This window comes from Marmota flaviventris, chromosome 3, assembly GCF_047511675.1.
Source record: "Marmota flaviventris isolate mMarFla1 chromosome 3, mMarFla1.hap1, whole genome shotgun sequence".
In the NCBI taxonomy this organism is placed as follows: domain Eukaryota; kingdom Metazoa; phylum Chordata; class Mammalia; order Rodentia; family Sciuridae; genus Marmota; species Marmota flaviventris.
The window spans coordinates 145,536,458-145,550,402 of NC_092500.1; the positions used below are offsets into that span (position 1 = coordinate 145,536,458).

The window sequence follows — 13,945 nt, forward strand, 5'->3', positions numbered from 1 at the left end:
TCTTAGAATTATATTTACAAAATAAGAATGAAATAGCACTACACAAATACAAGGATTGCATTTAGAAGCTGTGAAGTAATTTTCTTATTATGCTTAACACAGTTAATTCTCCTAGTGAGCTTTGTTCAGAATTTTCAGGCTTTCAAGAGGGTTGTAATCTGAAATTATTCTAAAGAGACAACATGATGTGATCTGCTTCCCTGGACAGTTTATAGAGTGAAAGTAGCATGGGATGGTGCATAGACATGACAAGTTCATCATGCAGTTCTCAAAGCAGCAGATTTTACTTGCAAATATAGCCCCTTTCTGCTCCTCTGTGACTCAGGTCCATAAGTATTTAAGAAATAGGACACTTGACCAGGAAAAATGGAAAAAAGATCTCCTCGTAATTTAGGTTATGGGAGAAATAATGAAGCAGACAAATGATTGTTGTTTAGGTCACAGTTTGGACAAGCTCTGAGTCCAGACAGAGCCTTCTTTAAAGGAAGAGAAATTTCTACAAATACCCTGATCCAGTTGGCAGGTTAAAGGATCAGTTCTCTAGTATATTTAACTGATTCTGGGCTGTTAATTATCCTTTAATATGAGAGGCTTTTTTTTAAACACAGCTAGGATGAAGGTACTTTTTAATACATGTACATGTAGTTGCTGGACAGACACGCACCAACTGTATATAGTACACTCTATGATCATACAGGAGAACTTCCGACACCTGAGAGAAGGGGAATAAAACTGTTGTTCTTTGTAAACTTTGGAATTACTTTAGTGAACTATAACTAGCATTTGTTAAAAATGGGAAATCTAATGCATTCTGCTGTCATGTATAACAAATTATAATAAATAAAATTCAAAATTAAAAAGAAGAAAAAAATTGGAAATATAATCAAACAGAATAGCAAACACTAAGGTACATTTTACAAAATAAGAACAAGGATTATTTCAGATATATATGTGTATATGAATGTTGGCTTTAATGTGACATGGATTTCTTACTGCAGTCACGGTCAGCAGTTTAAAAGTCATGGTTTCAGAGGACTCCAGTTTTATAGAGACTTCTGAAGCCATGTTCACGTGTATATTCTAATCCTCTGGAGCTGGTATGATGCTAGGCTGTCCATTCCAGGGTTGCCCCAAACTTCTCTTGCAAATCTAAAATACTACACACTTTGCCTGAGGCTACTAAGTAAATAGGGGAAAGAGTTAGGATTAGAATATGGGCTTATGTGAGCTGAGGGATGCTGATGCGAGCAGACATATTTCCTGGCAAAATACCAGGACCCAGAGACCAGGCTAGGGGAACATCTCTGAAACCCCAGCTTTCTCAGAATCATGCTTTCAGAGTACTGTGAAACTAATTAGCCATACTCTATGTTCACTGTAATCATAATAAAAGGTTAGGGTATTGTAAAATAAGCAAAATGTCCACAATAAGTTATATATCTCTTTAACATAATTACAATTTCTTCAGTCAGTAAGAAAGTTCTCTACATGCATAGTTAATAAGCGCCATCTAAGCATTTCTATAGGAATCAGCTACTTTGATAGTCTGATTATCCATCAATATAAACAAAATTAACATTCCTGATTTCTGTATATTTACTTGATTTGTTCATATGTGTGTCATCAATGTATAAAATCAAATAAGTGTTTAAGGTAATTAACGTTTACTTAATTGAAATTTCTCACCTGTCATTTCAATTATGAAAGCTTTTCTTCACCTCTATGAACTCACTGCACAGTGACTGCCCTTGTCTGCTTAAGCTGTGGTGACATGTCACTCACCAGCTTATAGTTCTTTCAGAACATGTAGAACTTTGTATGAAAAGGCTCCATGTGGGGAGGCATTCATTATTATTGTGAAAGTCTAATGTTTTATAAAATTCCACAAACTCTCTAAAGAGGCAGGGAAGTATCATCAAGTATAATTGTTAAAATAAATGTTGGGAAGGCAAAGAAGAAAAAATGTTAAAAAGCATTAGTCATAGTAAAGGGGTACATGTAAAATAGCAGCAATATGTTCTTTAAATATGCACTAGTTTCTTGTTAGTCTTGCAAAGAAACTAGCCACATGAGATGGACATAATTGATGGCAAAGAAAAATTTAAATGCACTAGGTATAAAGAAACAAAGAGGAAGAAGGGCTAAAGAAATTCTTAAAGGCAAACAATTTATCAGTTAACGAGGAAGGTACATTGATAAAGCTGCTTTGAGAAAGTATTAGCATATTTTGCAAAACTTTAAAGATATCAATGCCAAGACATGTATATATATGTATGTGTATATACATATACATATACATAAATAATAAACAAGTATATATATATAAAATATATTATAAATATACATATGCCTGTTTGTATTTTTTGGGGTGTTTATATGGACAAATGAAACACACAGCATTCTCTAACCACTTAAAGTCCATTTTTAATTTAGAATCAATTGATTTAAAATTCTGTGGTATCCAAAATTGCAAACTCTTAAAGGTTTAGAGATAGGGCAACCAGAGGAAAGGTCAATAAATTATAATACTTTAATGTGTTTTGCATTTAAAAGCTTTTATAATAAAATTAATATAGTATTCCAACATCACATACAAGTTGAATCAAGAAAACTTAATATACCCAAGGTAATATAAGAGGTCACTTATAGGACTATAATCTATTTTAGACTAAAAATAAATCTCAATAGATACTTTCAGGAGGCAAAGGCAGAAAAGCCTACCCATGAAATCAGAAGGCAGAAAATCATAGTATTCCTATGATAAAAATGTGAATTTCCAACCTTCTGAGTAAGTTAATAAAAATCACTCATAAAAACATGATACCCATAATTTCTAAACCTTCTCTTTCTCCTATATAAACTGGATGTAAGCATGGGTAAAAATCAGTTTATGGAAAAGCAATGTTAAAAGAAAAACACAGGATACATAATTCTTTCTCTTACCATTGTCGCCAGAAGGTAATGATACAGTGTTTGTTGGCATGGTATCAGAATTCACTTTTCCATTCTCGAATGTGTCATTTTCAGTCTGCTGTAACTGCCAGTTGAGGCCAAATAGATGCATTGCTGGGGGTAAAAAATACAAGTTGTTAAAGGTCTGCTGCTTTTAGCTCCAAAAGTAAGTGGTAAGCATGTTTATAACAAGAGTCATATGTAAAGTTAAAATTCCCAGTTTTTGAAATACCAAGGACAACTGCACAATAAAATTATAAAATTTCCTCAAAGACATGCAATTTATGAAGTAATGCTGTGCAATATGGCAACATTTCAATAATGATTTAATATTCAGCTAATTGGTATCAGAAAAGTCTTATGAATGAATCATTATTTGCTGTAATTTGTCCATGTTCCCTTTTCACCATCTTTCAAGTAAGTGGTAGAATTCTCTGTGGCAGTATTTTCTACAAGTGCTTGGCCACAGGTCATTTGCAAATTTATAATGCTCTGTTATATGTTCTCAAAAGACATGCTAGGTATTTGGATTATAATGAAATTTTAAAAAACTGGTTTCACAGATGAATTTGTATATGAAATGATCAGAACAGATTCAGATGTGCAAAATATAATAAAATTTGAACATAATATTTAAGATTAGTGGTTTTTAAATTCATGACCTATTTCAATAATGACTCAAACCAAATACATGCATATGTGTCAGGTAATTTCTTGTGAGTTTTTGATATGGTATGATTATACTTTTATAAATTTATAAGTGAAAAAAAAATTTTTTGTACCAGCTGAGTTGATAGTTTTGAACTCAGAATCCTCCTGGCTTGGCCTACCAAGCTGCAGGGATTATATGTGTGTGCCACCACACCCGGAATAAATAACAAATTTGTCAAAAATGTATAATGTATGTACTAATTTTATTTAAAATATTTAGAAAACATAACTAGAGGACTATGTGATATAATTATAAATTTATAAATGTCATCTAACTTAAATTTTAATATATTATCTGTTTTCTTAATTTATCAAAAATATTTATAAGAATATGTCACTGCCTGGCTGGGGATGTGGCTCAAGCGGTACCGCGCTCGCCTGGCATGCACGGGGCGGGGCGCTGGATTCGATCTTCAGCACCACATAAAAATAAAATAAAGATGTTATATCCACCGAAAACCGAAAAATAAATATTAAAAAATTTCTCTCTCTCTCTCTACTCTTTCTCTCTCTCTCAAAAAAAAAAAAAAGAATATGTCACTGCCATTTAACCATTAACAAGTACTAAATATTCATTTGTGCTCCACAGAATATAGCCAAGTAATTATTTCTTAAGGAAAGCCAAAATCCACAGGGATGCCAGATGATGGTCATATTACCCTATCACGAAGAGAAATTTTTGACATTGTTTTGCTCACTATTCAAATTCGAATTTACCAGAGAAGTAGAAAAATACAAGTATTTAAAACATTTGTCAGAAGTAGTGTGATAACCACCATCTTCAAAGAGCTTTTATTAAATATCCAATATATTATCTAAGTAGTAACAAAATTAAATTGGCATAGTGTAAAATCACATTGGCCTTGAATGCAGTTAAAGATTTTTGTTTAATACTTACTTGAGGATTTAATCTTGGAAAAATTATTGTCAAAGATTAGATTTACTTAAAAAACGAGACTTGTTAAATTGATGTGAAAATTCTAGAAGCATATAAAGCATAGCTGGCATACAGCAGGACAGTTATTAATATATAGGAATTCCATTTATTTATAATAATATTAATTATTTGGATTCTCTTGATCAGACCATGGCACCACTCAATAAAAAGTCTCTTTTGTTTACAATGTTGTGCACTGTCAAATACCGATTAATCCCTCAGATGGCAAGTGTTAACTTCTTGGAGAAATCCACCCAGGACTGTTTTATTTCACTTCTATATATAATTTATAAGATATAAATAGGTTTAGGAACACAGTTCCTGACACCTAGAGTAGGCCTCAACAAGTATCTGATAAATAAGTGATTTAAAATTAGCCATACTTCTATTTTCTAAAATTTTAAAATCTAAGATTATTGTGGATAGTGATATAGTAATTTAAAGAGAAACAAAATATAAAGCAAATATACAAACAGCTAAGAATGAATATCACACTATTAATAATTAATGACTTCTTAAGTGTATTATATGAGAAGTAGTTGAGCGAAAGTCCACGATTACTATGTATGACTGACTGAATTTTAAAAAATCAACAATTTTGGGTCATTCTAATTACCAGTTCCACATTCTTTTATTAATAATTCTAAAAGCATGCTATAGTTACACAGATAGCCACATCTACCCCATATATTTGCAAAATTATATCTACTCACACTCCCTGTTTAAATTCCAGTCTGTCAGCAATTCCATTTAAACTCTGATTTTTATGGATTAAGATACAGGTTTTAGAATTCTTAAATTTACAAGTTGTCATCTTTAAAGAGGTATAACTTTGTATGTCATTTTGTATTAAATTACGTAGTGTTTGAGTGGCAAAATGTCAGGAGCTTTCTAAACATTTATCACTCCATACATTTGTCAAGGTTTTAGATACTTAAGCAATTTATTGAGCAAAGTAATGGGAGCTAGTTCTGCATACAGCAGAGGTTTGACAGACATACTATGGCATAGTAACAATAAATATAGACCTTCTCTGATTCAGAATGATGCAACTTCTGACTTTTTGACTTTACTATGGTGCAAAAGCTATATTCACATTCAGTAGAAACTCAATTTGACTTTTGAATTTTGATTTTTCCCAGGCTAGCAATATGCAGTATGATACTCTTATAATGATGTGTCATTATGGAGCAGAAGCTTTCAGTCAGCCCCACAATCATGAGGGGAAACAACAGGGACTATAGTGCATACTCTTGCTGAGCTAGGATGTGTGGTAGGTTCTGAGTATTAACTGCATTTAAAAAAATATATTCTTTTTAGTTGTGGATGGACCTTTATTTTATTTATTTATTTATTTATATGTGGTGCTGACAATTGAACCCAGTGCTTCACAGATGCCAGACAAGTGCTCGACCACTGAGCCACAATCCCAGACCCTTAAATACATTTTTGAGTTCTAATATTTTCAACCTCTGATGGGTTTGTTGGGATCTAACCCCATCGTTTAGTCAGTGAGTACATCTATTCCAATATGGTAAAGTTTCCATCCAAAATAATTTATAATCATTGTGACTTTTAACATAAAGACCTTTCAAATGATAGATTTGCTCATACTATTGGTTTTAATAGACTTTGAAGGGTAACCCATGGGATTGTGAACAGATGTCAAATGTTAGAATGTAATGTGATGTTTTTGTTAGTACAGCTATTTTATTTATTTATTTTTTTTGCCAGATGGGCAACAACAGAAGTTGTTGTATTTTTTTTCCACAAAATCTCAATAAGATGTTATATAATGAGAATCATGCCCAATAATATTGTATCTTGCTTAATACTTTATTGAAAACAGAAACCAACAAGTTGTTTGGTCATAGGATATTATCTGCTTTGAAATTGTTGGTATTTGATTTTATTTTGGTGAAGCTCTTACGGCTTATGTATAACTTAAGATATGATACATATGCAGGATTAATGAGAGAGAAGAAAGAGGCAGGCAGCAAACTCTAAAAAGTCAAGAATGTTCCAGAAATTACTGAGCAGTACTGTAATAAAACTACATGGAACATCTTGGCAGATAAATAAAGGGAAAACTAGCTAACTTGCTAAATAAAATACATCTGCAAATAACGAAGAATAAGCCATATTTTTCAACCCTGAGCTGGAAAGCAGATTTGAACGCATGGGAAGGTATCTGCTGCTAGTATTCATGGATGGTTCCAAGGATCCTTGGTTCATGCATATCCCAGTAGGGGTGCAGGGAGAATAGCCAGAAGCAGCTTGGAGCTAAGTTTTATTTTTCTGAACATAAATTAGTGTTTTATTTTAAAAGTTTATTTATTCTAATTAGGTATATATGACAGCAGAATGCATTTTGATTCATTGTACACAACTGCAGCACAACTTTTCATTTGTACACCATGTAGCATCGCATCATATGTGCAGTCATACATGTACCTAGTCATACATGTCTATCTCATTCCACCATCTTCCCCTCCCTACCCCTTGCTCCCCTTTGCCCAATCACAGTTCCTTCATTTTACCCTGTCCCTGCCCCCCACCATTACAGATCAGTATCCACTTATCAGAGTGAACATTTGGTCTTTGTTTTTTTGGGATTGGCTTGATTCACTTAGCATGATATACTCCAACTCCATCCATTTACCTGCAAATGCCATAATTTTATTCTCTTTTAATGCTAAGTAATATTCTGTTGTGTATATGTACCACAGTTTCTTTAGCCATTCATCTATTGAAGGGCATCTAGGTTGGTTCCACAGTTTAGCTATTGTCAATTGAGCTGCTATAAACATTGCTGTGGCTGCATTACTATAATATGCTGATTTTAAGTCCTTAAGTCAAGGAGTGGGATGGCTGGGTCAAATGGTGGTTCCATTCCAAGTTTTCTAAGGAATCTCCATACTGCTTTCCAGATTGGTTATAGCAATCTGCATCCTTACTAGCAATGTAAGAGTGTGCCTTTCCCCCCACATCTTCGTCAACACTTGTTGTTTGTATTCTTGATAAGTACCATTCTGACTGGTGTGAGATGCAATCTTGGAGCAGTTTTGATTTGCAATACCAGACCCTCTTAACCTCAGAGAAAGTGTTCCATGTAGTGTGCAATTAAAAACAAAAACCAACCAACCAACCAAACAAACAAACAAAAAAAAAAACCCCATGACATTTAGTGAACAGGTACTCTGTGTCAAGCACTGTACTAATGTTTCACTTGCATGGTTTCATTTAAGCTTCACAAATACTCCATTGAATAGCTACTATTACTTTTTTTTTCTTCCTATTTTAAATCTGAGAAAATGGAGGCTTTTTGACTTAAGATTGAAGAAGCTTCCAAGCCAGTAAGCAGTGGACCTTGGCTTTAAGTCTAGAGACAAATGGCATCCTGGTAATACCTCTCTGTTGTACCAGGGGGTAGCAGAGTGTGGAAATCCACACAAGAGGAAGTGAAATGTGACTTTGAGAAGGTCTCAGACTATAAATAATGCATCTCTGCTACAGCAAGTAAATGGAAGGCTGAGACAGGATGGGCATGGAGGGTGGACAGGGCTATTAATGGGCAGCATCTGTGTGTTTCAGGCACAGTTCTTTCACATAAGTACTTTATTACTATATTATGATATGTCTCAAGATAAGTTTTATAGTAATATTATGATGATGATGAAATTAATATCAGGTTATTTTGATTAACTTCAAGGTTTTTAAAAATGGCAATTTAAAAATTACATAGGTAAAAAAATACATGAAATAAAAAATTCTTATGTGAACACCATAATTGTTAATTTTGAAATTTTAGAAATAGCACTTATTGGGGCTGGGGTTGTGGCTCAGTGGTAGAGTGCTTGCCTAGCACATGCAAGGCCCTGGGTTCGATCCTTAGCATCACATATAATAAATAAAGGTATTGTGTCCAACTACAACTAAAATAAATAAATATTTTTTTTTAAAAAAAATAGTAGTTATATAGATTTAATCTTTAAAAATGTTTATTTCTTTTATCATGTTTGATAGTGTTCAACTGTCATTTTCATCTATTTCCAGATGATTGCATGATTTTTATGATTTCATAACCTGTCCCCTACTAATTTAATCCTTATTCTATGTATCCCCCCAAATGTAGGCATTCATCAAAACCCTTCTTTGGCCTCCATTTCTTCTCAACTGCTTTAATTTTCAATTCCATGTGGATGGATGTGGATACTTTCAAATCTGTATCTCTAATACTAACTTCTTTCTGGACCAAGCAACACTATAAACTCCACCTTTTAGTATATCTAGAAACCCTGTGGTACCTCAAATTTTACCTCAAAATTTTTTTGCTTTCCAGGTTTTCTTTCTTTCTCTCTCCATAAGCATCATTTTAGCCTAGGCAATGAAAGCCACACAGGTCTAGGATGAATGAAAGTTCTATAAATTACTAACTGTGTGGCCTTGGGTTAGTACTTAACCTCTGAAATTCTGTTTCCTTGCCTATTAAATAGAAATTATGACTACCTATTTTATAGATTTGTTATAAAGCTAATTAAAGTCAGTGTATTTAAAGCCCTTAGGTTTGAAGCACTACTCAATAAATAGTTCCTGGTCACCTACAGGTAAACTCTGATTTAATGTGTCTTCCTTTCTCATCTTCCCATCCAGTCTTGTTGCTGGGTCCACTGACCTCTCTCATTGTCCTTGCCTTGTTTTCAGTACCAGTCCCCTATTTTAGGCCCTTAATTTTTTTTTTTAGTTTTTATTTTCTTCAAGTTACATATTCAGGCAGTTTTACAAAGCTTGTTATGCAAAACTACAGGCTCATCTAACTTCCTTGCTCCTTAGACAAAATCATTCCTTGGTTTTTTGGGCTGGTTCTTTTAGTATTTCCCTCCTTATGTCTTAATAGCACTCTTACAATGTAACCTCCTAGTCTTTAGTTTTAGGTACTTTCTGGAGAATGAGGGTAGGAGAGACTCTCATTACTTCTGATCAGTTTTCCTGTCCCTTTTTCAGTCCACTCTACCCATGGTTGCCAGTTATCTTCTCAAAGGGTGTCTCTGATCATCTAATGATGTTCTTTCTCCTCACAGGTAGCCATTAATGCCTCTCCAGCTATCTCCTCTTTCAGACCCCTCAGCTAACCTTATCTGCCCGTCTAGCCTTAAACATTGCCCCCTGATCTTTCTGCTTCTGTGCCTTTGATCCCTCAGTTCCTGGTTTCTGGGATGTTTCAACCCCATCCTCTATCTAAGAAAATCTCACCAGCACCTTATTTCATTACGAAGTCTCCCCAGAACTGATAACTATTCTGTGCTGCTATAATAGTTGGATTTTTTTTTTAACTTAAAGGTTTTCATTTTTATCTTTTTACTTGCTGGGGTTTGAGGAGTCAGAATTGTAAGAGAAGTAGGAATAGATCTTTGCACCCAGGGGGTAAAGGTACTTTGATGGAATGGCAAAGAATGAGGGTAGGGAAAAGGCAGTATGTAGAATTTCAGCTATGAAAAAATGAGAGAAAATAGTTAAAGGAAAAGTACTTCTGAGTTTTCAATGTTTCCCCTAGAGTTGATCTTGGAATCCCAGGTCTCTGTAGCTGAATTGGTTCCTGTGAATTAGGAGTGACTAACAGACGATCTTAAAACTGGCAACAGTCAGAAGGACCTTGGATGGCACCTAACATAATTCATCCTTCTTTCTCAGGGCAGAAGAACATAGATTTCCAAGACGATTTCCAGTCAGTCCAAAACCCTTTTAAATAACATTTTTATAACATTTGACATTTGTCATCCACAAAATTAAGGGGCATACTGTTCATGCCACCACCCAAGTCACAAATAAAAAAATACAATAATATCAATCCTAGAAGTGACTTACTCACCTGGCTGTTAAGCCATTGATAACTATGAAAACCTATTTATTGTCAATACTCTTATCATTTTGGTGGTTTGGTTATGTTATTTGTAAACTGTAACCAATTTTAAGATGTTGAAAATTAAAATATTTCTTATGTAGTTAAAAAGTATTTATCATATAATCTCTTAGATTTTTTCCCCTGTAGGTTTTTCCAGTGAATTTTAAGGGAAAAAAAACTCATGAAATAATTTTGAGACAATATGTTAGTTAAGATCTGTCAGTAAATCTTTTTGAAGGAATTTTCTTTCAGTTTCAAAGACCATTCAAAAGCAAGAAATTACAGCATGCATTCCTTTTATTGTTCAAAGCTGATGGAGATGAACAGAACCCATGGCATTATAGTTCTTTTTCCTCCAAATAAAAAGGGGGCATGCCATTGTTTTTAACCAGAGTATGTTGGTTTGACACTTCAAAGCCAGCATGTGGAAAACTTGAAACCAAAAATGTGTAATTAAAGAAAATTATATACCACCAAGTAGCAAATTCAGTGCCATTTTTAGTTTCATGTTGAGAGAAAAGGTGCCAAATTTTGATCTTGTCTTTGGGGACCATGCCACTGAAGTTGTTTCCACAGCTACTATTATTTCTACTGGCATCCTTGAGTTCTCAGATCCTGCCAAATATGGATGGGAAGGAGGGGTGTGACAGCTGGTGATAGAGTCCAGCAATCTGCCAGAACCTTGGAGTAAATTACAGGGGATGTTATGAAGGGAACACAGAAGTAAGCACCCTTGCCATCAGGAACCTGAATGCAGCTAACACCACCAGAACCCTGAAGAGTGTACTCTGAGGTTTTGGCAATACAGAGCACAGTTCTTAGCAGGCCTGCCATTATTGCCTAAATGCTGTTTAATTTTACAAGATCCAGCAAACATTCTCACAAAAATAAAAAGGAGGAGAGAATATAGAAATCAGAGTCTGGTAAGAAAAACTGACTTTAAAAATATCATTCAGAAAATACCTGTAATTCAATTTTGTTTAGCCTCCAAAACCTTGAAAGTCCTCCTAAAGCAAGCAAAGGTCTAGAGTTACCCTTTCTTGTAATTTACCTTGTATCCATCAGGGAATACTTTCCCCAAACAATCTTTCTGAGAAAGATTCATTAAGAACCTCTTAATGGAAATTGCAGGACAAATGAAAACAGGATCTGAGCTTTGATAAGCTAGGGGCATTCTTTTCAACACAGATTGTTTGTGGTATCTTTTGGAGACTTTGTTTTAAAGACACTTGCATCCCAGTGTCAGTTCTGACTCTAGCTAGTTGTGAAACTTAAGCAAGTTACTGGGTCTCTTTACGGTTTAGATCTCTTAATTATATAAACATCTGAAAGGTCTGCATTAGATGATCTCTAAGGTCTCTTCCTGATTTGCATCCTACAATCTGTCAAGATATTTTAAAATATAGACATTAAGTTAAATCATTAAGCACTGAAAAAAAATTGGCATCAATAAGGTATCAACATATTAGAATACCAGTATTATTCCTTTGTTTTTATTTTTAAAACTACATTGCATTGGGTCAAATTATCATTTTATACAGATGATGCCTTGGGTGTCCCTGTGTTTTGAAAACATTTTTTCGTTTCAATTTCATGAATATGTAAACATTCATGATGCACATGTAGAATGAACAGATTATTAAAAAAATAAGAAAAATAATCTTAAATATAGGGCAATGATTTGATTTGATACATGCTTCCAGAGTACAACCAAGTTTTCTATGTAAAATGAAAGCATCTCCTGTAAGATTGCAGTTTGTAACTCGGACCCCTACTGGTCTAAACTGTCATTAGGAATACATAGTTTTCCATAAATTAGCTTTTGTTTTGGATTTCCTGCTGTGTTTATATACATGTTGACGGAATGTGTTAGGCAATATTTTGGCATTCTAATCCATTATTATTTGTTATTAACTTTTAAGACTAATAGTATTTCAACAGTCTATACCTGCTGACCCAAATATGGTTATTTTAAAATCAATATTTCTTTTGAAAGCTTTCATATTAATATATACTTTAGTTGTCATTAAGAGAAAGGGAATTATTCCTAGAGGATATTTTGATATTCAAAGGAACTAGCCCTTGATGTAGCAAGTTCCTCTGAGAATTATAATGTTCTGAAGTCACAGGCTTTATGAATGAACAGATCTGAGGGCCGGGAGTGAAAGAGGGTAAAGTATGGCTTCCATTATTTCACATTTCTATGTGGCTTTTCCTTTCCATCCATTTTTTTTTAAAATTTGTCATTAATGGAAGCAAATTCATTATCAAGATGACTTGATAAGAATAAACAACAATTTAACTTGTAGGTTTGTTTCTACCATATTTGACTCATGTTCTTTTAGAAATGATAATATTTAGTAATTCTGCCTTTGAAATTCCTTATGTTTTTTTCTTTCTTAAACATGCAGATGCAGTATAAGACACCAATGGAGGCTGCGCAGGAAATGATATTCCCAGCCACCCACTGATAGCCAATGCTGGAGCTGACAGAGGCTGACGAAAATCAAGCTGTTGTTTCTGTCACCAAGGGAATTAAGTTAGGATTTCTAAGGCAGACTATTTTCCTAATGTTTCATTAGTTTTCTCTTGTTTCTGGGGTCTGTTTGCTGACTGAAAGAAGCATTCATTTTCTAATCTAATGGAAAGAACAGCATGTTAACCATAGCAAACACCTGCCCAAAGGGGACAGTCATTATTAAGCTAGAGAATCTTTGAGGTAACAGTTGTCAACATTAAATAATATGGTAACATTAAATAATATGGTATAAGAGCCTATTTCAAGAGCATTAAAAATACAGAATGAAATAATTTACATGATTTGTATAGTATTCCCTGATTGTGAAAATACTGAGTTTGCTGTTATCATGAAATGTATGTAACAGAGGACTCATTAGTGACAGTTATTAGCAGCTTTGCCATTGAAACCCCATGGCTCTAGCTCATTATTCAAAGCCTCGCTGTACTGACTCAATTTTCATCTGGGTTTCTTTCTTCCTCAGTAACTTTAAGAACTACATACTACTTTTATGTAACAAATGTTTATGTATATCAGCGACTTAACTAGCATAAAAATTTTGTTTTGGGCTCAATTTGACTTTTTAAAATGGTAACAGAACACAGGACCTGAAAATCACAGTTTTTTGAAAATTTAGGGTTAAAATGTTGAAGATTTTAATCACCATTATTAAAAGATATAACTCTTAAAACATAAAGACTCTTAGAGGAATGTTGGTATATTAAAATATGGCAAAATCAAGAAAACCAGCCCCTTCCTAATAGTCCAGTTCTCCAAAGGGTCAACTTTGAGAGAAATGTAGTTATTTGTGAGTGTGTATATGCTCACATGCATGTGTGTGTGCACTGTGTGTATATATGCTTTTCAAGTGGAAACTTTATTTTTTTAGGGTCATAGTCTTCTTATTTCACAGGTGCCCTCTTCA

At 33.9% G+C, this 13,945-nt stretch overlaps 1 protein-coding gene across 1 annotated transcript in view; it reads right to left on the reverse strand.

The window, feature by feature from the left end:
- Window positions 1-13,945, reverse strand: part of Tenm3 (teneurin transmembrane protein 3) — a 331,254-nt gene that overhangs the window by 138,556 nt on the left and 178,753 nt on the right. Inside the window, exon 4 of the mRNA XM_071610514.1 lies at window positions 2,944-3,066. Coding sequence (XP_071466615.1) covers window positions 2,944-3,066 — 123 coding nt within the window. The remainder of the gene's footprint in view (window positions 1-2,943; window positions 3,067-13,945) is intronic.